This window comes from Montipora capricornis, chromosome 14, assembly GCF_036669925.1.
Source record: "Montipora capricornis isolate CH-2021 chromosome 14, ASM3666992v2, whole genome shotgun sequence".
Taxonomy (NCBI): domain Eukaryota; kingdom Metazoa; phylum Cnidaria; class Anthozoa; order Scleractinia; family Acroporidae; genus Montipora; species Montipora capricornis.
Genome location: NC_090896.1, coordinates 44,336,005 through 44,358,504, shown reverse-complemented (window position 1 = coordinate 44,358,504; position 22,500 = coordinate 44,336,005). Strand labels below are relative to the sequence as shown.

At 40.2% G+C, this 22,500-nt stretch overlaps 2 protein-coding genes across 6 annotated transcripts in view; both read left to right on the top strand.

Moving 5' to 3' along the window:
• LOC138033758 (adhesion G-protein coupled receptor D1-like) overlaps positions 1-10,141 on the top strand; it is a 105,575-nt gene extending 95,434 nt beyond the window's left edge. For all 5 annotated transcript variants that reach the window (XM_068881571.1, XM_068881570.1, XM_068881569.1 and 2 more), the window contains 4 exons: positions 3,931-4,013; positions 4,695-4,815; positions 6,588-6,629; positions 9,222-10,141. In XM_068881571.1, coding sequence (XP_068737672.1) covers positions 3,931-4,013; positions 4,695-4,815; positions 6,588-6,629; positions 9,222-9,407 — 432 coding nt within the window. In that variant the 3' untranslated portion in view covers positions 9,408-10,141. The remainder of the gene's footprint in view (positions 1-3,930; positions 4,014-4,694; positions 4,816-6,587; positions 6,630-9,221) is intronic.
• Positions 10,142-14,463: 4,322 nt separating this feature from the next.
• LOC138032600 (tribbles homolog 2-like) lies at positions 14,464-21,545 on the top strand. The gene is made up of 2 exons (XM_068880307.1): positions 14,464-15,385; positions 20,583-21,545. The coding sequence occupies exons 1-2, from the start codon at positions 14,865-14,867 to the stop codon at positions 21,046-21,048; spliced, it is 987 nt and encodes a 328-aa protein (XP_068736408.1). The 5' UTR covers positions 14,464-14,864; the 3' UTR covers positions 21,049-21,545.
• Positions 21,546-22,500: the final 955 nt, after the last annotated feature.

Here is a 22,500-nt window from a genome sequence, read left to right as displayed (position 1 = left end):
CCAGCGCAACCTGTGGCCTGCAATATTAGGCTCAAATGCTTCGAGCGATAGCTTTATTGTAGCAAGCTCCCTCCAGGTGGAGGACTTTTGTGACTCTTCTAGCGACCAATTTGTGTGAAACACGAGGCCAGAGCCCTGAATAAAAGCCGCGCAACCCGTGGATGAGGCATCAGAAAACACTAATTTGGAAGGAATAAACGGGGGCGCCCAAAACACAACGCCGTTTAAAGCTCTCAGATTGTTCTTCCAGAACAAAAGCTCCTCTTTCCCTTGAATGCTGAGGAAAACTTTGGAATTCAACGAGCGTCGAGAATTTATGATGATGTGCAGATCACGCTGCCACAACTTGCTGAGAAGGAAATTATTTGGCCAGCAGTAGATGCTAACAGCCTGACATGAACAAGATCCGATAATTGCAAATTAGCACATATTTGTTCAAGCTCAGAACTGAGCTTCTGAATTATCTCTTCGTTGGCATGAATTAACCCTGTTTGTGTATCGATGGTGTAGCCGATCCACGAAAACCGTGTCTTGGGCTCCCAATCTGACTTTTCGGGATTGACCAAAAAACCACACTGAGCAAGATCAGATTGGACTTTGACACTATTAGCCCATGCATTTTTGGATGTGCCACCCGCTCCGATACCGTCATCGAAGAACTTTGCTATTGGAATCCCATGCGACCTCCAATGGGTTTCCAAGGGCCTGAATAGTTTTGTGAAAATGAAAGGGGCGCTAGAAAGGCCGAATGGAAGGACGGTGAACTGAAAATATCTCGCATGCCCCGTACCGAAGTCCCACGAGAATGCCAAATACTTGCGATGCTCAACAAAGATATCCACATGGTGGTAACCGGATTTCAAATCGAACGAAAAGACAAAACAGTTCCTCGAAAATATGTCCTTAATGGTATGCAAACCTTCGCACTTAAATTTTTGCTTGAACACATGAAGATTAATGTGCCTTAAATCCAAGATCAGCCTTTTCTTCCCGGTGTTTTGCACAGAAACCGACAACGGATTGATTATTTCGGGTGCAGCATCGAGTTCTTCAACGCGGTTATCATGTAGGAGTCCTAAAACAGCTTCAGTGACAAAGTCAGATTCTTTGCGAGCAGAAGCATTATTTCTAAATTTACAAGGAGGTGGTGTGGTGGCGAATGGGATTTTATAACCGTCATTGATAATATCCAACACGAATTGAGGGGCACCGATGGACCGCCAATAATTTACGGATTTTATTAGCCTTCCCTTGACCGAAGGAAGCGAAGAAACATTACGATCGTCATCTGACCGAAAATCAAAGTTTTTTCTGTCCTGTTCACCCACACAGAGCTCGTGTTCAGCATCGAGCGGTACACATATACAAGGAAATTGTGACTTACATTCTTCCTCTTGGTCTAGTCACCTGTCATTACCCTTTGCTGTGGAGCCACGTTGAGGACACTCCGACCTCCAATGCCCAAACTTGCCGCAAGCAAAACAGTTTCCAGGTCTGAGAGAAAAGTCTGCGGGACGCTGAAACATTGACGATTGATTTCCCCACGGAGTAAAAGAAGTGGAAGGACCGAAGTTTTTTGGACCAAGGCGAGAATTTGCTGTAAAGGTTGATGGGCGAGTAACCAAAGACTGAGTCTTAAACGGCTTTCTTTTGGCGGCACCAGATTTTAACGCTTTCTCTGCTCTTTCCTCAGCGTGCCGGATCTTTTTAGCGTCCTACTCATCCTCAGCTAACTCATGTTGCGTGTATTCTTCGACTGTTTTCCAACCAAACTCTGATGTATCGGCCAAAAGAATTAGCTTCTGCCTCTCGTCAAGAAGGCGCGTACCTTGGGCAAGAGCTTCTTTTGCTTTATCCACAGCATTCGTTTCCAGATGGGATTGCACTTCCTCGAGTGAGCCTAGAACTTTACGGTTAAATTTATACTGGATCTCGTTGCCTTTTCGATTGAAAGACTTATGCTCTTCTAGACGAAGTTTCTTAATTTCTCGTAGCTGCTCGTCGGCGGCCTCTGAACTTAAACGCTTAATCTTCTCCACTGAATCAGAAACTAGTTTGGTAATTTGATTTAGCAAAAGCTGATTGTTATCTGCGAGCGATTGGTTTATAAAGGCTTGAACGTCTTCGGAGACGTCCGACACTGTGAGTAGAAGAGAATTGTTTGTAAAGAGGGGAAATTAAAGCAAGTGAACCTAAGACTGACTGACGTAGAATGATTAACATTTCCCACCAAAACCTTTAAATAATCCCCAGAATCCTTAGACATTACCCGAGTCTCTACATCGTGCCGTCAGAATAGCAATTTCTGACTGAACGTCAGAAATTCCATTTTTTACAAATATTTTATCCCTTATGTTACATACTTTACTGCCTTTTTAGTGATCATGGTATTTTTTAAACTATTTTTAATTGTGACAAACATATTTATGCTAATTTACTTGTATATTTTAACTCGCACATGAAAATGACCTCCGGAAGGTCGAAACGTCGTAACTTTTTATTGTTAATCTTATCATAAAATCGATTTTCAAGAATTTACTCATCAAGATTTTAAACTCTGCTTTGCCTCATTTCTTCCCTGGAACGAGACGGTAAAAAACGTTGACGATGATAATGTGATGGCAGAAGCCCATAACCTCACTTAGCATCAGTTTTCGATATTATATAAATTTAGACTACAGGTCCCGCCAATCAGATTGAGCCTAATGATCGCAACTTTCCTGATTGGTCCGTTACCAAGTAGCCAGGCGCACGAGGGATGCAAAATCGTGCGCCGAACGGAATGCTACTCCGTTTTGTTCCCGCATAAATCTAGCAGTATTTCTAAAAATAGACCGTCAATATCGTAAACTGATGGGCCTCATTCCATCGCAATAGGACGTTTTCAACCAAGCTCTAGAGACAAAAATAACAATAGAGAAATATACGACTTCTGGTGGACGAACAAAAGAAGCTAATGAGAGATCTTTTGTTATCGTCCACCAACATGGCGGCGATGACGTCACGTGAAAACCTCCTATTCGAAACTTCTGAGTTATAAGCTTTTGATGATGATGATATTAGAGCGGTTCAACGTTGCTGCTTGTCAAAGACGCACGGAAATTCTATAATTCTCCCTTGCCTTTTCTTTTGAGAAGTACTTGCTACAGTTTGCCAACAAGCGAGAAATGACCTAAAATCAAACAGGTTTGTTGGCTTTTGGGAAAATGCAAATAGGCTGATTTAGCAAAAGAACGGGAACGTCAATGGCGACGGCGCGCGCGGTAAAAACCCCAATGAGAAGTCAGAATAGAATAGACTCCACTCTTTTCTTCTCTATTCTAAATTCTCATTGGTAGGTTTGCTGCGCGCGACGTCGGCACTGACGTTCCCGTTCTGTTGCTAAATCAGCCTAATTTCATCATCTGTCGTCTGCTGAAAGTGCGTTGCTAAATCTCCCTAAAAGCCAGGGCAAACGGCTTCAGCATCCGTTAGATATGTCGAAACCGTTTGCCATCCCCTTTCAATCGCGTTGAAACATGTTCAATCGAAGTTGAATCGATGTTGAAATTGAACTTTTTTTCAACAGCCATTCAACATTTCTCTTTCAACGTTGTTCGGTATGCGCGTGCGCACTAATCGCTAATCGGTCTCTCAACGACGTATCCATGTCCGTATCCATGGCAACAACTGCAGGCTGAATACCAGGCCTCTGGTGAAGGTTTGTTCGTTCAATCAAATGTTGATGATGTGTTGAAAACGTTTGCCAGCCCGGCGGTCAACATCGTTCAACAGCGTTCAACAAAATCAAACGCCGGGTTGTTGAAGTAAACCTGTTAAAGCCGTTTGGCCGCTCGGCGTTAATGGCGATCAGATGAAGACTACACCGGATTATCCCCACTTTGAAAAACATCAAAATTACCTCTTTTTTCTCCTTTTTTACTTTTTCAGGTAAACGTGGCGATTTTGGCGCGCGTTATCAAGGAAATGACTTCAATTGAGCAAGTGAAAGACAACAATGCAGAACAACTGAGGTAAATCCAAAATATGTGATTCATCTGATCTCCAGGCTTTAAATTAAATTTAAGTTAGAAACAAACATTCTAATAACGGAGATTTTAGGTATAAAAAATGGAGACTAGTAGGTTAGAATGACGACTCACTCATCATTTTCAATGTCTGTTATTACTACATAATAAAGTACAATGCCGCCAAATCCTGGAACACTCTTTCTCGTAAGTTACGACATGATCAGTCTCTCACTAGTTTTAAACTGAGAGTAAAGAAACATCTAAATCATCTTAGTTAATTTTCACCTTCATGAACTCTTCGAATGATTTTTTTGCTTTCATTTATATATTATATTTATTCATATTATTTTGTACAGATCTCCATTTAAACCAGCTTTGCTGAACTGGAATTTCTGTATAAATAAATATATATCAATAAATAAATAAATAAATAAATAAAATAAAATAAATAAAATAATTGTATGTGAAAAACGTGTTGCATACGATTAAAATCACATGCACATTACATTACTATTTTTAAGGTATGCAACATGTTTTTCACAATCATTTTATTATATAATGAGACACGACTCGGGTTTCGCGAATTTGAAAATGACGGGCGAGTCATTGAAAACAAACAGTAGCAGTGAATTCAATTTTTTTTGGTTTTTAATTTTCTTATCTATTGTTCTTTCCATTTTATAGGCTTGGTATCCGAGCATGCGTAGTGTTAATACCTCTCCTTGGAGTCACGTGGCTATTTGGCCTTCTTTCGTCAACGCACAAGGCTTTCGTTTACATTTTCACCATCTTAAATACTACTCAGGTAAATCTGGATGAATAGCTACTTCCGCAGCTATCGCTCTTTTATCTAGGTTCTTCATGGACAGTGTGTCTCTCTTGTCTGCGGGCTCTCAAATGTCATGCGCCTCAGATTTCAAGTTTTAAGATGTCTTTCATCCTTCTCACCTGCGCATTACATCGTAAAACTTAAATAGAAGCACATGAAATCTGAGGCGCAGACCAGCGTGAAACATTGTCAATTCAGAACCTAGCATCCCAAGTGTTCTTGTAGTTCAATGGGTAGAGCATCCGGAGGGTGTTACGAAGGTCGTAGGTTCGAATCCTGCGTAGGATTCTGTTTTTTTCAGTTGTCTTTTTTCCCGTTGCCAAGCAATTAGGGAATTTATTTCTGACGGTTGAACGTGCGAATAAGACAGAAATTGATATTTCTACGGCACGGGAACAGAAGGGTCTGGGTACGATTGGTGCAAGGCATGATGGGTATCAGGTTGTCTATAAAGTGTTAGTTCATCACGTGGTGAGCCATTCTAGGCCTGCAAAAGCCCGTGTAACTTTTGTTTCTTTTAATGAATCGTTATTGTTTTGTAACTAGAGACCCTGTTAACCCCGGAAGGATCATGGCGCCGCATTGGTTCGGGGAATACGTTTCCAGTTTTCGTCCCTCGCGGGGGTTTTTCGGTTTTTCGTATCCGGTGGTGTCACAGGGAATCGCTTTCCTGTAGATAGTTAGTTGTTGTTATAGTTTCGCATGAAGGTGGTTCATGCCTGCTGCTGGTGCGAGGCCAAAAGAAACCAAAATAAACCTAATGGATTGCATTTGTCTGTGTAGTGAAGTTGAAATCAGTAATATTATTGGTTAAAAGAACCAAAATGATCGTGCTGCATGTGAGGCACGCATTTTTGAACAATTTTCTCCCGTACTCGTCAAAACTACTACGTGAAATGACCAAAGTTAAGGTTTTGACTACAACGTGGACAAAATACAGTGAATCTTTCAGTCTCACTCTTTACTTCAAATCCGTCCATACTAATCCAGTTATAGGACACTTCGCCCATATTGTATAATATAATCAAGGTGGAATATTCATGAAATACTTAGAATAGCTCAAACTCATATTTTGAAGTGACGTTTTCGTCGCCGTAGCCATCGTGGTTGACAGACGAGGTGACAGACGAAGAAATTAATTGTTTTAAAGAAAATACACATTTTTCAAATAATCACCTATGTAATAGTTCTACTAAAACAATTATTCACCTCAGGCTCGATGAATATCGGTAAATAAAGACTTAGACTTCGTCTCGGTCTTTTTTCACCGATATTCATTTGGAGCCTTGTCGTGAAGTTTTTTCCATTTCAGACCACGTGATGTTATTCTAGGGAACACTTTCTTTCAAATGTCGTCTATTCCGTATTTGGCATTCGAACACTAAAAGGATACGTGAAAGGGAATATGTCTCATCACTGCATTCACAGTGAAAACATTTATCGTCTCTTGCACGCGCCTTTTATGCTTAAAAATGAATGTCATTATAGATGCACTCCCTAATTGCTGTGTAGCATTTGCTACCTGTTTCTAGCAATAGGGTTAGTGTAAGGGTTAGAGCCCTTGTGGTAAGTAACCCGGGATTGTTGGATTATCAAAGCAAGCAAGCGCCCTAATCAATGGACCATTCTGCCTTCAATAAAGTGATTATTCTTTCGATTCAGTTCACATTTATTTATTTATTTATTTATTTATTTATTTATTTGTTTGTTTGTTTGTTTATTTATTTATTTATTTATCGCGTTTGTAGGGTTTCTTCATTTTTCTCCTTCACTGTGTTCGAAACACTGAGGTAGGCATCTAGCATTAATTGCTTGATAAGCTTCATAACATTCATTTCCTGGGATCCATTTCTTCAAATGCCCAAGGATTTTGGGGGTCCTCAAGGGAATTTATGAAAGTAAGATCTTAAGCAGATACCTTAGTTAAATGTTCTTGCCCGAAAATGGCTTCCTTTTGAAATTCAAATTAAGGATAGGTCATGTAACGTATATTGCCCCTGGTTTAAGTGCAGTGTTTTGTTTTGTTTTGTTTTTTTTGAACGACATAAATTTTTCTTATGTATAAATTTTAACATAAATTTTGTTTTGTTAATGGAAAGTGGGCGCACATTCGATGTTAATTCTGTTTCGGTGATTTTTGCTTTGTTTATACTAGTACAGCCTGCAGCGCAGGCGTCTTGGGGAAAGTGATCATGACTTACCTCAATTTTGCCTGCAGTCTATCCAACCGCCATGTTGGATGGATGTTGGGAGGTCCAGCACATCGATTTGGTGGCAATTTATTCATCTCCCCAATCTTCCTCCACTTGAGAAATTCAAGATGGTGGCCGTGAAACATTCCACAAAGTGTGACTTCTAAAAACGGTAAAGACTTGTTTCCATATCTTAAAGTGACCCTTGGACGTGAGGTGCCTGGGAATGAAATTAAATCACTGGAATGGGAATGCTAACAGTTAAGCCTAAATATTGTTTTAGGCCTAATTAGGCCTAAGGGTAGCATTTCTAAGGGGTTTGGGCTTTTCAACAGTTACATTATAACCTCAGTCTGCATTTTCAACATGATCTCCTCTCTAAATTAACGATTATCGTTAATTCCTAATTTGCATTGAATTTACTGTTATCGTTGATTTAGGACACTGTGTCCCAGGACTTGTGGTAGCAGAGAAAATAAGGAAATAAAAAATCATATCCGTGGATTGGATTTGAACCCGGGGCTTTTACTCTATAGGAACCGCTTCTTTCCGTTTCACCACTGAGGATCAAGACACCGTACCCTCTAAAACACATTGATTTAAGTCTCCCATAGAATCTCGCTGCTGAAAACTTATTAGGCCTAACCGCCTAAGCTAGATTAATAATTTAATCCTAAGCTTTGATTTTTAAATGTTTAGCCTTGTCGTGAAGTTTGGAAACCGACTTTTTGCATTGTTTAATGTTGTTTGTTGCCGAGTGATAATACAAAATTATAAAATAGCGTTTAAAATATTGTCCCCGAGCAGCTGGCGGTGTGGTGGCCAAGTTTTCGGTGACGGGTTAATAATGAGCATTCCCAGGTTCGAGTCCTACGTCCATGCACTTGGGCCGTCTTTTAAAAACTATCTGACCATTTCCCATAATCCATATCAAGCTTTCAGCGTTCGAAATTAACGATAATAGTAAATTCAGAGCAAATTAAGAATTAACGATAATCGTTAATGGGTTGGCATTTTACACTGACCGATTCCAGTGATTTAATTTCATTCCCAGGCAGCTCACGTCCAAGGGCACTTTAAGATATGGAAACAAGTCTTTACCTCTAAATACAACTTATTGCAAAATGGCTCCATTTTAGTATTTTTTTGTTTGTTGGCCCTTTTGGCCTCGTTCAAGGTTGAATTTTACGTTTGAAAGCGAGACTAAAAGGGCCAGTTTTCAAGGAAACAAAAGAATACTAAAATGACGGCCATTTTGGAATAAATATAAGGTGTATACGCCTGCATGTATACGTATTGCAGGCTAATTCTAATAGGGCCATTTCAATCGGCTATATAATCTTGAGAGGCAGGACGCGCAGAGCAACTATTTGTGCCTTTTAAGTTATTGACTCGAGGATTTTGAAATCTTGCGTCTTCCATTCAGTGAAAATCCCAGTTTATAATTTCGAAAAATCCATGTGGCTAACAAAGATAGTGGCAGTGGAAATATCTTTATCAACTCCATGTAAATGTTACTTTTCTGGCGGTTTTGCATGGATAATCACATGATTTCGAGCGCAATTTGGAACAAATAGGCATCGGTAATTTTTTTTGGAAAGACAGACAAAATTCGGTCTTGTGCAATAGGCCATTACCGAGTTCATGGCTTTCTCCCCTTTCAAAGCGAGGCTAAGTGCGAAGATTTTCTTGGGAAAATTAGTTTTCATTCATATCAATGTAGAGTAGAACTAATTACCGTCACAATGACTTGGCACTTAGCCTCGCTTTGAAGAGGAGGTAGACATGAACTCGGAAGTGGCATATTTGTAATCTTTGAAAGAAGTTACCAGTACTAGTGGTTATTTATTCTAAATTTGCAAGAGAAAAATAATGTGATCACGCACTAATAGTATTCATGAAAAATGTTAAGATGACAGTGTCATAATCAAGCAGAAGCAATGCACGCCTATCACGCAATCACGTGAAAATTGCGCCATCCAGGGGCTCGCACACGATTGGCTATCTGTGACTTTTTTTTTATCATTGACCAATCAGAATGCTTGGGTTGTGACCTCTTTTTGCACTGAATTACTTATTTTCTGCTTTGTGTTACGTCAAAACTTCTTACTCTTAATCAATCAGAACTGAGCAATTTTGTCATGTATATTATTAGCTTAGTAATTTCAGTTCCTGTATTATTTTTTATAGATCAGAGAAAGGCTGAAACGCAGACTCCGTGTCCTTGCCCCATTAATATTCACAGACGGAAAAACAAGAACGTTTAAAAGAAGCTCCAAAGTTAATGAATCCAGGGACTTGTCATTAAGGAAAATCAAAATCGCGCCAAGAAGTACAACGAACAAGAGTCCTGAAAATTTGACGGAAATTTGCTAAACATTTTTCAATCTCAACTTGGGAATCATTATGTATAAATTTTTCTTATGTATTTTCACCAATGCTTCGATTTTATGCTACGGCTCACAAATCACGATTGTTTCACGATTGAGTCTAATTAGGTAGGAAGCGATACCTCGCTAGCGATAGTTCCTCGAGCCGTCGACAACTTACGGCAACGAGAACAAAAGCAACAATCACTTAACTTGAAGTATAGGAATCAGGAGCCTTTGATGGGCTCCTGGCATTTAATTAATCCAGCACAGGCTTCTAATTATAATTAAGGAGCGATATTTCACTAGCGAAGTACATTGTATCACAGAGCCGACGAACAACTGTTTCAACGGCACGAAGTAGGAGGCCGGAGGGCCTGGGATGAAAAACGTGCATGATGGGTAATGTGACGTGTATAAAAGTTGAGTTTGTCACGTGCTTAGCTAGCCAATCTAGGCCTGCATCAACCACTTTTAGACTTCCGAAGTTTGAATTTATGTTTTAGTCTGTAAATAGATAGATAGCCCTGAATTCCGGGGGTTATTGGCGTTCGGGGCCGGGGGATACGCTTTCATTTTTTTCCCACTGGGGTATTTTGTTTTTTTAGTGTCGCTAGTTTGCATTTGAAATTCTTTTTTTTTTCTATGGAGTGTGAAATGTATGTATGCATAATTTGTAACAGTTAAGTGGTTCTTTGTTCGCCGAGGCCTTAAGTTAGCCAAAATAAACCTATCGGTCTATATTTACTGCTGTGTAGTCGGTAGCTGAAATGCTAAGCTAAGTCTGGTTTTCCATGGGGGAGCAAGAAGCATATGCAATATAGCAACACACAAAAACGTGTTAACTAGTTGATGGATAAGTTGCTTGTTGTCCTCTAGCGCGTTGCCAAGAAACTAATGTATGATTCGTCAGTACACCTTCAACATCGATAGTTGCATATAACTAGTTGTTGATTAGTGTCGTAACCATTGCTTGTTCTTATGGCTGCGTCGCCAGTGAAACCAAGGCCACGAGCGATTTGAAGCTGAAGTGACCACGTTTTGAAGTCCCCTGGTTAAAGGGAACGAACTTTTAGTTAATTCTCTCTCTACATTACTACTGTACTCCCCTCCATGCCAATTTAAATTATAGACAGCATATGCAAATTTTTAGATTCGAAAACAACTTAGAACAATTGCTTATTATTTTAAAATGAGGTCTTTCTCTTCTTGAACAACGAGGAAGTCTACGAGAACCGCAACGCACCTCTGCAGTTTGTTTCTCAGTTTGGCACATTTCTTTGACGTCCTCTGCCAAACAATGACGTGAAATTACCAAATTGAGCGTTCCTTGGATGACGTGAATGCTCGACGATGATTTCTTCCCTTTCGTGCTGAAACAAGTCACTTCTGTATGGCAGTATACGAGTTGGAATAATAATATTCACGCGAATATTTATTTCTTGTGGCGTGAAAATCGTCGTCGCGTGAAGTCCACAGGCAATGTCGACGATAATGGCGCAGTGGTGAGAGCACTCATCTCTCACCAATGTGGCCCAGGTTCTATTCCCAGCCTCGGCGTCATATGTGGGTTGAGTTTGTTGGTTCTCTACTCTGCACCGAGAGGTTTTCTCCGGATACTCCGGTTTCTCCCCTCCTCAAAAACCAACATTTGACTTGATTTGTGTTAATTGTTAATTTCAATTTACAGTGTCCCCAATTAGTGCTTCAGCGCTAGAACGTCTCGACACCTAAATAAAGTTCCTTTCCTTTCTTTCCTCATGAAAGTTTATAGAAATTAACGTTTTAAAATCTCTTTCTTGGTTGGATTGATTTAAAGGTATCACTATGTGGACTCTTGGTGTCACTTGATTTTATCATCCTCGTTAAAAAAGAAAGCCTTGGGTGAATCTAATAAATATTGTCTCTTATTGGTTATTTCACATTCTAAAACTAGGGTAAACAGAAGGTATGTTAGTAGTAAGGTTTCTTTTCTGAAAGGACCTCGAAATGGTACAAACACAAAGAAGAAGGTGTCATGGAGAAAAATGAATATAATACCGGTATCTTGTGGGATTGTACGGAATTCTGATGTGTGATTTGAAACTATTTGATGATTAATTAGTGCTCCTAGGCCAGACATTGCAGTCGTTGACAAAACGAATAGAGAGACAACCCTCATAGATGTAGCCAAGCCCGGGGAAGCACGTCGAGTAAGGGATAAAGAATGAAGGGGGTAGTTTGTAAAGAAACTGTGGTGCTGCGTCGGTGGGGAAGTAGTATACAAAAATTTGGTTTATCAACAGAGTTGATAATGTAAATTGGCCACCGTACAGAGATTCTAAAAGCTAACGCTCGAAACGTCAGCTTTTAGAATCTCTGTACGGTGGCCAATTTACATTATCAACTCCGTTGATAAACCAAATTTTTGTAAGGGATAAAGAACTTGGAAAGGTTGAGAAGTACAATCCCCTGAAAGATGAAATAGCGCGGCGAAAGTGGGCGATGAAGAAGGCAACGTACAGCCATTCCATTAGTTGTAGGGGCATCGGATAACAACCGGATTAGAGAAGTTCATTGAAGATATTGGAATTGATATGAGGATAGAACATGGTCAGAAAGCAATCTTATCAATTTGGGGACAGCGAGAATTTTGAGACTTGTGCTTGATGTTGAGCACCATGGATGAAGATCCTGTAGACCTCTGACAGCAGGCTGTTTTATTTCCGCGCTTTCACAATACGCAGTAGCTGAAGTAGCTCTGAGATGTAAGACATCAAACATAATGATCATAATAATAATAATAATAATAATAATAATAATAATAATAATAATAATAATAATAATGATAATGATGATGATGATGATGATGATGACAAAATGACTACACAGTGTATCAAATATTGGACAAACCGGCTTACTATCACTCGGACGAGAAAACATTTTTGACGAAGAATATGGATCTGTCACATATGGTCCAGTGGCCGAAATTTCCGTCCCTCGCTACCTGTCGAAGGTGAATTCAGTTCAGTGAATTGGAGCTATTATGTTAGCGTTGTGAATAGGTGCGCGTATATCATCAAAGTATTTGGATAATAAATGACACATTATTGATTAATGACAATAAAAATGATATCTTGTTCATTGAAACTATGCAAAAGCTGAGCAAGATTAGGTCTTTATTATTATTATTATTATTACTATTATTATTATTATTATTATTATTATTATTATTATTATCGTCTGCCGCTTATTTCTTGTGCTTGGCTTGCTTCTAGTGAAACCGCGCATCGGTGGCTCAGTTGGTTGAGCACCGGGCTGTTACGCGGGAGGTCGTGAGTTCAACTCCGGCCGGACCAACACTCAGGGTCTTTGAACAACTGAGGAGAAAGTTCTGCCTTTGTAATTACATCTGCAAATGGTTAGATTCTCTATTCTTCTCGGATAAGGACGATAAGCCGGAGGTCCCGTCTCACAACCCTTCGATGTTCACAATCCTGTGGGACGTAAAAGAACCCGCACACTTGTCGTAAAGAGTATAGGGCGTCAGTGTAGTTCCCGGTGTGGTGGTCTGTCTTCTGTGGTGTATCCTGGTGGTTAACCTCGAAGGGGACCTATGTCCTATTGTTAATTTTACCATGTATGTATTCATACTCAATCAGTAAATAAATAAATAAAAATCGCCACGGAAATCAGCGTTAATCATTGTACCACGCCACCTCCATTTGATGACTCAATAACATTGCATTTCCGTCGTTTTCGTGTTTCAGTAACACCCACACCACACGAACAGCAAAGCCCGGCCAGCACCGATGTTAATTAAGCTCATCGGAACTGAGAGTTCTACAATAAAGCTTCTTTTTAGATCTATCTGCTGTTTTTTTAACTTTCAATTTAAAAAAAAAATCGTTCAGTTCTATTTCGTGAGAACATCATGGTGCCTTTCGGACAGTTGTTTCAATAGTAAGCCACTGATAGAAGAGTTTGAAGAAAAAGTATTCCGTCGCTTTTCACGGAAAAGGCAGCCAAAAGCAAGAACAGTCGACTATGCAGATTCGCTTTGTTAAAAATTAAACTGATATATCTCGTGAGGTTTCGAGAACCGAAGTCCTCGAGCCACTTTGCAATCAGCAAGTCGTCCTTTTTGGCTCATAAAGCAAAGTGATATCCACAATTTCAATATCGCTTGGAAGCTGAAAAAGTTAAAAGATAAATAAATTCCTTCGGGTACGTGTGAGAGCAAACCGAATGAGGTAGACATTGCGCATATTTGTGACAGTTGCCTTGGCAACACGGGGAGTTCACAATCGAAACTACCAGTCTATGAATGCAACGGACGATCTTTAACAATACTCGATAATATCAAGTAAAAGGGAAGCCAACAGCTGTTAATCATTGAAATGAAGATTTCAAAAACTATGTTTGTGTAAACGCCTTTCGTTTTTATTGCTTTTTTCGGGAGAAAAATCTAGAAAATCGACAAAGATATTGCATAACTTTTGGTCACGATTTGCTGACATGGTCGCTTTTGAGATGATGAAAGGTTTAAATGCGAAAGGATTTTCATTTTAAGAAAACGAGGATTAAAAGTCTAACTTGTGAAATCCTGTGGGCTCTTTATTCTGATTATTCATTTTGCTATATTGTTCTGTGACTTCCGACCTAAACACGTCGAAGATGTGACTCGTCATGACAAAAATTTTCTTTGCTCACGCACGAATCCTGTGACTGGCTGAGTCATACAGGAGTGAATCAGATGATGCGTAAAAATATTAACATAATAAATGTGTTACTAAGTCCTCCTTAAGAATCGTTCGTAAGATTCTTTTTTCGGCTCGCCTTTTTCAGGTTAATCATACAATTTATTGACCACCTGATGTGTTTTGTATAAAATGCGTTGCCGCACGAATATGCAAATTTTTGAAGGAAGCGAGTGAATGGACCGGAAGACTGTCGTTTCTAATCAAACAGAAGCGCTGTAAATTTCAACCAATCAGATACCCCGTATTACATCAGATGACCTGACTGGTGACGAAATATTTCCAAATATGGACAGGTGGGTCTGCGCGGACCCCGACAACACTGAACCTTTCATTGCGTCAGATAGGATCGATGTGTCTCCATATCTAAATCTTCGTGTGAAGCGAAACCGTCAAATTTAGTTGAGTATTGCACCATAATGGCACTCGTCTTCTGCCTTGCTTGTTAAGAGGAAGGCCAGTGGGGCCTTCCCGTGACTGAATCGTTCTTTGACGGTAGAATTGGAGCGATACGAAGGGATTTCTTTCGAAATTTTTCTCGCTTTGTCAGCTGACTTACGCCATCGCATCGCCACTTTAGTGCAACGTCATAGATCTTACTTGGCAGAAACGGAATACACGTTAACACTTTCACGGACGTATTTTGCTGGTTTGGTTGCCTCGATATCTCTTGGTTCATTGTACGAGGAAGCAATTTCGTCTATAACGAAATTTCGTTGGTTTCAATGAACTCTTCGTCGATTCGTTACCATCCTTATCAGCGCAATGCATCCAAAACAAATATTGAATCTACGCCATTACCAAACTTGACTATAACGCATCAAGCAACGAAGCGAACAAATGATTTACCACAAATATGCAAGGTTGGAAAATACCTTTTATTGGAAAGACCGGGTGGAAGTTCACTTTACAAAGCGGTAGATACCGAGGCGAGAACAGAACTTGCTTGCAAGATAATAGACGTGAACAAATTTCGGGAAACTCTTGCTCCTATGTTTCATCTGCCACCTCACGATGGTATCAATAAGATTATTGAAATCTTGGTCAGTGACTCATACGCCTATGTATGTTTTGAAAGATCCTTTGGGGATTTACATTCGTACGTTCGAACGAAGCGTAGATTAAAAGAGGAGGAAGCGAGCAAACTGTTTTATCAGATCGTCACTTCTGTTGCACATTGTCACGAATCGGGTGTTGTCTTACGCGATCTCAAACTGAGGAAATTTGTGTTTCAAAACTCGGAGAGGTAAGCATGTTTTTCTTTCTGCAACATACTACAAATTCAGACATTTATATATGTATATCGCACAGTTCCTTGTGTTATTTCCATGCGGTTTTAGCTAAATCTATTCAGTATTGTTCAGTTGTCTCCTCGTGGCGTAAATTGTGTGAGTTTCGTAGCGTGGCTTGTGAACGGGTAGTCACACATTTGTTTTGGTGGGGAATCTCTTAGCTACGGACGCCTAAATTTTAGATTTTGTTCTTTCCCGGCCTATGAAGACAACTTCGTCTTCCTCAGGGGATGAAGTTAAACATGACCGTGACAAATTGAGCTGAAAGCTCGCTTGAATTTTTTGTCATGACAATAACAAAACCTTGTTCTCGTGTTTTAGTTGATTTCCGGTTCAATCGTTCAGTAGGCACCTGCAGAAGGAATGTTCAAAATCCTCTGTGTTCCAGAGTCCATAACTTAAGCAAGAAATAATAGAAGAAAAAGGCATCAATTTGGGAAAACTGTCGAAAACTGAAATCGAAAGCAGGGAGGCAACGTGGAAATTATGATAATTTTGTGTAGGCCGTTCTCTCTGCCATGCTAATATTGTTCTTCATTTGAGTTTTTGTCTTATGTGCTGACGCTCCGTGTTTTCTGTGGTTTTTTTGTGGGTTAAATCTAAAATAACCGTTCTTGCCCCTTCCGATATTTGATAAAAATTTACTCATCAATGAATCCCCCCGCAATCTTTTCTTGTCCGTTCCCGGAAATGGCCTATGTCTTTGGCGCGAAATTTTAATCTTCATTTTAGTAGCTTACCGAAACATATGGGCTTATCCTGAGAAGGAAATGCAATTAATTTCATTTGAGTTCACAAGGAATGTGTCAAAATCAACAGGCCAATTTCAGTTTTCGATGGGACGATGTGTGGTAGGTTTGAGTCTTTGCTAGATGAAGTCATGTCCCACGTGGCAAAACGTTGCAAGTTTGTCAAGCCGGTGTAGCCACGTGGATTCTCCACGGCTTCATTGTGCTTGGCCGTTAATTTGGAGAACAGCGCATTTCTTGTAGCAAACAATGAAATCGCACTCTTTTATCTTCAAAACGTATGGCGTGTCCGGTTTATTGCACTTTGTCTCAGAGTTTTCAAAAGATCATCGATCCCGTTTTATTTCTTTGAATTGTAGCCGAGAAGGGAATTGACAAGTCGCAAAGCGCAAATTTCGGCAAAAGTGGGCACGTTGGAAGATACTTACCCTTCAACATTCAAAATGTTTAATTCTGTTTTGTATGGTAAATACTTCATTAGAAGGAGTAAAGATTTGCCCATTGCTAAATCAAATGCTTTCTAAAACGGGCAATTTGAGAATATTGATTTTGATTTACAGTGTAGAATGTATGTCCTGGAGAACTTGAGGCTGTTTTACCTACAAAAACTGTCACTTTGATTTATCCGAGCTGTTACATTTTTAATTTTTTTTTTTTTATTTCTTCCGTTTCTTTGAGATTTTTTCTGTTGACTTTTGTGATAATTGGCCTCATTTAACTCTGTCCAATGGCCGGAAAATGATAACAGGAAAGTGGATTTGAAATACAGCTGTTCCAAAAAGCTTCAAATTTCCGTATAGCTGGAAAACAAAGCCGAAAATTATGCTTTCAAACTGAAAGCGTCCATTCTTTTTTCAATTGATTCCACTTTAGTCGGTGTTTGCTAGATGTACATGTAACATTAGGTTTCTTCGAGTAGCTTGAAGTAATTTCCCATTTTTATCTTCGTTTTTGCGTAGCTAAATTGTAATGTACGAGATTTGTTTATTCTTCCGTATCGAGCGGAGTAATAAACGTTTGTCAAGATAACCTAAACCTGGTTCAACATGTGGAGCAGATGTTAAAATTTGATCTGAAATTTTCATCCAGGATTGAAAGACAACAAAAACAAACGTTGTCTTAGGCTCAAATCCCTGCCCAAGGAATCCATTTGGCTAGATATTCAAATTCATTTTTTCCATTGACTTTGCTTCACTTACTGAGCTTTTCCATAAACATGACCAACTCGCAGTTTTTTGAGGCTGTAAAAGCGATGAAAACAAATATGAAAATGGCTTTGTTTTCTACATGTACTCAGTGTAAGGACATTATGGCCTTTAGTGGACAATGAAATTGAGATGGATCTTTTACACCGAAATTGTTAGGTTGTGTTATTGTTGACAGCTTTGAACAGTTAAAAGTGGTCGCATTTTCTTAAGCAACACTGAATGCCATTCATTTGAAACTGAAACGAACATTGCACGTGCTTTTACGGCGAAACATGTGGCCGTACCCAAGGCATGTCCATAAAGTAACAAACTGAGCAGCACTTTTCGGATGTGTTTCACGTAAAAGTGCTCGTTGAATTTCACGAATGCCAATCAATAATCCTTAATGAACGACTGGCCTCCATATGTTCCCATTTGTTACGGTACGTTCCGGTTTCGGCCTTTGTGTCGCCCTTTTTGCGCTTTTTGTTTCTCAGGGTCCGTCGAAAAACCGCGAACCAGTCACAGTGGTAACGAAGAGAAGTTAAATAGAACCAGAAGTGTGGCAGAGAAATGTGAAAATACGTTCGGTTTCTTCAAAAGATCATCTCGACCTTCCTTAGTTTCGGGTGGGTTTAGTTCTCCAACAGGACCGACGTATGCACGTGGGTCGCCGTGGCCCACTGTCGTGCTCGACTCTTTCTTTGTTTTATTCCCTCCCCTTGTTGTCTCTATGCTTTTAGCTTTAATTGCCCAATCGAACTTTCGAGACGCCTTAAATTGAACGCTCAAAGACAAGCTCCCGTTTCGTAGGTTTATCTTGCCCACGCAGGAGAGATTTAAATAGCAGACAACGACACCATCCAGTTGACCTCAACTGATTTGGTGGAAACGCAGTTGAAGTAAATAATGAGGATGATAGATTGACCGTTGTATGCCCGCGTTTTCTTCAAAACGTCCATTTTTACGCTGTTTTGCTGAAGACGGTGAAGAAATACATTGAAATGCCTTCCGCAGCGAATCTCGCATTTTCCGTTTTAAAATGCATGCCTGTGCAAGTGCAGCGCGCCTTATCCACTCGTTAAAAGCTAGATGTCATCGCAATTCAATAAAGCTCGCACTAAGGAACTTACATGTGGAGACGAGAATGCCTCTAAACCAGTCGTTGGAAATCTTTTTTTCATAAATTGTTTTGCCGTCCTATGAAAGCATCACAAAGGTAGAATTTGAGGAATTGTCGACAACGATATGACACAATGGTAATTTTTTGTCTCTTCGGCCTTCTCTGCCTCCATCGCAGCTAATAAGTCATTTCGTGGACACTTCGGCCAAACTTTCTTCTCTAAACTAACCGGAAATTTCTTTCTTAGGCGCGAGGTGATATTTATGTTTTCTTCTGCGCCCCTTCGTTTCCGCGCGTGGGAAGTGGCAACGACTATAGACAGATTTTGTATCGCGTTTTTTGTGAACTGGAAATGGCAGGCTACTTATCGTTGTCACAAATGCGTGAAGATTGCCTTATTCTAGCCTGCCTCGCACCTTGATTAGTTTCTCGATACCTGAGGCAAGAAATGAGCTGATATAACCCAAGTTTCAGTTGGCCTTTTCGCTGGAAACGTGACGTGAATCTCTCAGCGAAAGCTTGATGTGAATACAACTTCGCTTCCGGCGTTCAAGAAAACTTTTGGATAAGTCCAAACCTCCAAACCGTTCTTCGTGTTAAGTGTGGAGAAAGTTTCTAGCAAGTAATTCCTTGGGAATGAAGTAAACATGGTTTTTTTTAAAAGAATATATCAAATTCAGTGTATTTGGGCAACGAAATGAACATGAAAATAATGAAAGAGAGGAAGATTATCGCATTTAGATAAGCAACTGCTAGCATTAAAATTCTCAGACTTAATGCGATTCGAACAGCGATGATATTTCTAAATTTCATTTAAGTAAGAGGCTCGGCCTGAAGCGAGAGGTTATGTTATTTATTCCCCTCGTGCGTTACCCGAGGGCGCAGCCCGAGGGAAACGCACAAGGGGAATAAATCACATAACCACAAGCTGAAGGCAGATGAACGGCTTATTTTTACATTGGCGAGGATTCCTCAAGGGTGCAAAATACACTGAAGAAAAATGCCTCTATTGTTCATGTTTATTTTGTTTTTCAACACTCCATGCTGGCACTGGTGGGATTCACAAGTTTCTCGGCTTTTTAATTAGGTTTAGTTTTTTAAAGTCGCATTTCGAATTAGTTGTTCGTCTTGTTCTTAGTGAATGCTAGGAACAGGCTAGCCATGTTGAGTGATTCAGAGTCAGAACTGTTTATTACTCAAAGTAGTTTTAGTGGCAGCACCTCAATTGAGCTTTCGGGAAACAACTTTGAATCTTTATTTGCGAGTGCAGACAACGAGAAAGCAGTTGACAATTTCAATTTACGCACCGAGGATCTTTTGACCGACCTTTTTACAGATAAAGAAGATTCCGGCCGAGGGATCACTTCTGTAACCGATTTTTCGGGGGCCTCAGTGGAAAGCGATGAACCACCGACTAAGAAAATCCGCGAACGTGCCCCAAAAGAAAACACTGCTCAGTTCAATATTAGAAATTGCCTCGTCGTATTTAATATTTCCAAAAAAACATTTGTAAATTTGTTCTTCATGAAAAGCTAATTTAAATGCGAGGGGATTATGTATTAATATGGAAGGGGGAAAATTCACTTATCCCCCTTGCACACTAACACACAATCCCCTCGCATTTAAATTAGCTGTGCATTAGCCCCGCTCTTCCGTCAAACAATCAAAGCCGCGCCCGGCTTTCAGACAGTTGATTTGGGGGTTATGTAATATATTCCCCCCGAAAAGAACAAAGGAATCCGAGCTCATGTAAAAATAAGTAAGCGGATAGCATTTTTTCCACGGTCATGTGCTTGTGTCCCCACATATCCTCAGATTTTTGCTTCTGGGGTTGTTACCAGTTAAGAAAGGCGGCGGAATATACTTGAAAGATTTTAGGACATAAAAGGCGATTGGGTTTCCGAATTACAGCCCTTTTAGTGTGGCTTATGTTGTTTTTGCGCCTGATTTCTAGTAATTCGAGACATTTGATAGGTCAGCAGCGTAATGTAAAGTATTTCTTTGACTTCAATCTCGTAGAAACAAGTTTTAGAAATACTTGGTAACCGACTGTCCTTTACCCGTCTTTTAACCATCATTTCTTAAATTTCAGAACAAGTGTTAAACTCGAAGGCTTGGAAGACGCTTTCCTTCTCGACGGTCCAGATGATACGCTTGAAGACAAACACGGCTGCCCTGCGTATGTTAGCCCGGAGATCTTGCAAGCCAGTGGTGGGTATTCCGGCAAAGCGGCGGACGTTTGGAGCCTTGGTGTCATGCTGTACACCATGCTAGTGGGTCGATACCCGTTTCACGATACGGAGCCCAGTGTTCTTTTCACCAAGATAAGGCGCGGCCATTTTACGATACCAGACACTATTTCTTCCAAAGCGAAGTGCCTCATTCGCTCAATGATGCGACGTGAACCGACGGAAAGACTCTCCGCGCGAGAAATTCTCGAGCATCCCTGGTTTGTCTCAAGTTTTCATATCACCAGCCCGTGTAAAATAGATCAAAAACTTGCTGACCAAACGGTACCCGATCTCGCGTCAGATGATACTCCATCATTTTTTGTTTGAGCGTGTCGCATTTTAATTCAAACAATTATTTAATTTATGTACATATATGCAGCTTTCTCATGACTTTGAAGACGAAAAGCTAGCAAAGAGTATTTGAGATTTTATAAGCTTAATTTTAACCTTGCAAAATTTTCGCTAGATTTCGGACAACGAAGGTGCCTCTTCTTTCATCCACAATAGTGTGAAGCAAACGTGTGGAGCTTTTGCAAGAGGAACTTCTCATTGTCGAGTATAATTTTGAAATTTTATCTTACATTTTTTGCTGATTTTGAAATTATCTTACGAAAAGTTTGCCGGAGACGTGTTTTTTGTGTGTGTTTACAGATTACAGAGAGCATGTTTTGTTATACCGAGTTTCGCCCCCGTATTATATGCTGAACACTGTCGAGAGACAGTCTAGGGCTCTGAGCGTAAAAACTTAACAGTGGGAGAAGAATCCAACATTTTCTTTGCTGCAGTCATGGTTAATTGTTGTGAATAAAGGTTGAGAAAAGTAAGTTTTTATTTGCCTTGTCTTTATTCTCGTCTTTGGCAAACTTGAGTGCAAAATGCAGAAGGTGTAAGCAAGGTCGCACAACAGCAGCGAGCACCGATTACAGTAGTCCAGTAGATAAGACTTCCTGCTCTACTCTCTTCGAATAGACTGCATAACAGGTGCTTGTCAGCCAACATCAAAAATACCGTAATACTCTTTGTTTGTCCCTCCAAAATTTAGCATAAGCATTGTTTTTATTTTCTTTTGGGACTCATAATGGTCCCAAGAGAAACTGGAAACAATGCTTTAGCTAAAGTTTGGAGGGACAAAAAGGGTATTATGGTATTTTTAATATTGGCTAATTTAGCCGAGCGCGAAGCGCGAGCGGCGATCGCGGAGCGTGAGACGAGGGGAAGAAAAAAAGAAACGCGCCCGCAAACGGGGAAACCTTGTTTCCCGAAATGTTTCCTCGGCGCGCAAACGAGGAAACATTTGCTGAGGAAACAAGATGTTGCTGAGCAAATTCACAAACAATTTTTGCTTCCCGGGAAGCAAATTTTGCTCCCGCAAGAAATGTTTCCTAGGGCCGCAAACGGAGAAACATTTGCTTCCGTAACATTGTTTCCTCGTTTTCGGCCATGCGGGCGCCTTCAGTTTTTCCCTGCCTCTCGCGCTTCGCGCTCGGTTAGCGTTCCCCAAGGGTTTTCAGCGCCCTTCAGATTGGAGTTCGAGGACGACTGAGAGTACGAGATCTCACTTCTGAGCACGCTCATTTCGAACATTTTCGTTCTTAAACGTAACGCGCGAGCTCAGTACAGAAAATGAAGGTCGCTTTCAACAAGGCTGGGGCTGAGACGGTGCCCATTGCTCACAACACTTGAACATAGTAACCATTTGCAGATGTGCTAAATTCCTCCATATCCTCTCAGCATGAATCTTTGCATTTGTTACGCACCAACTTCGTTCCCAGGGAACGA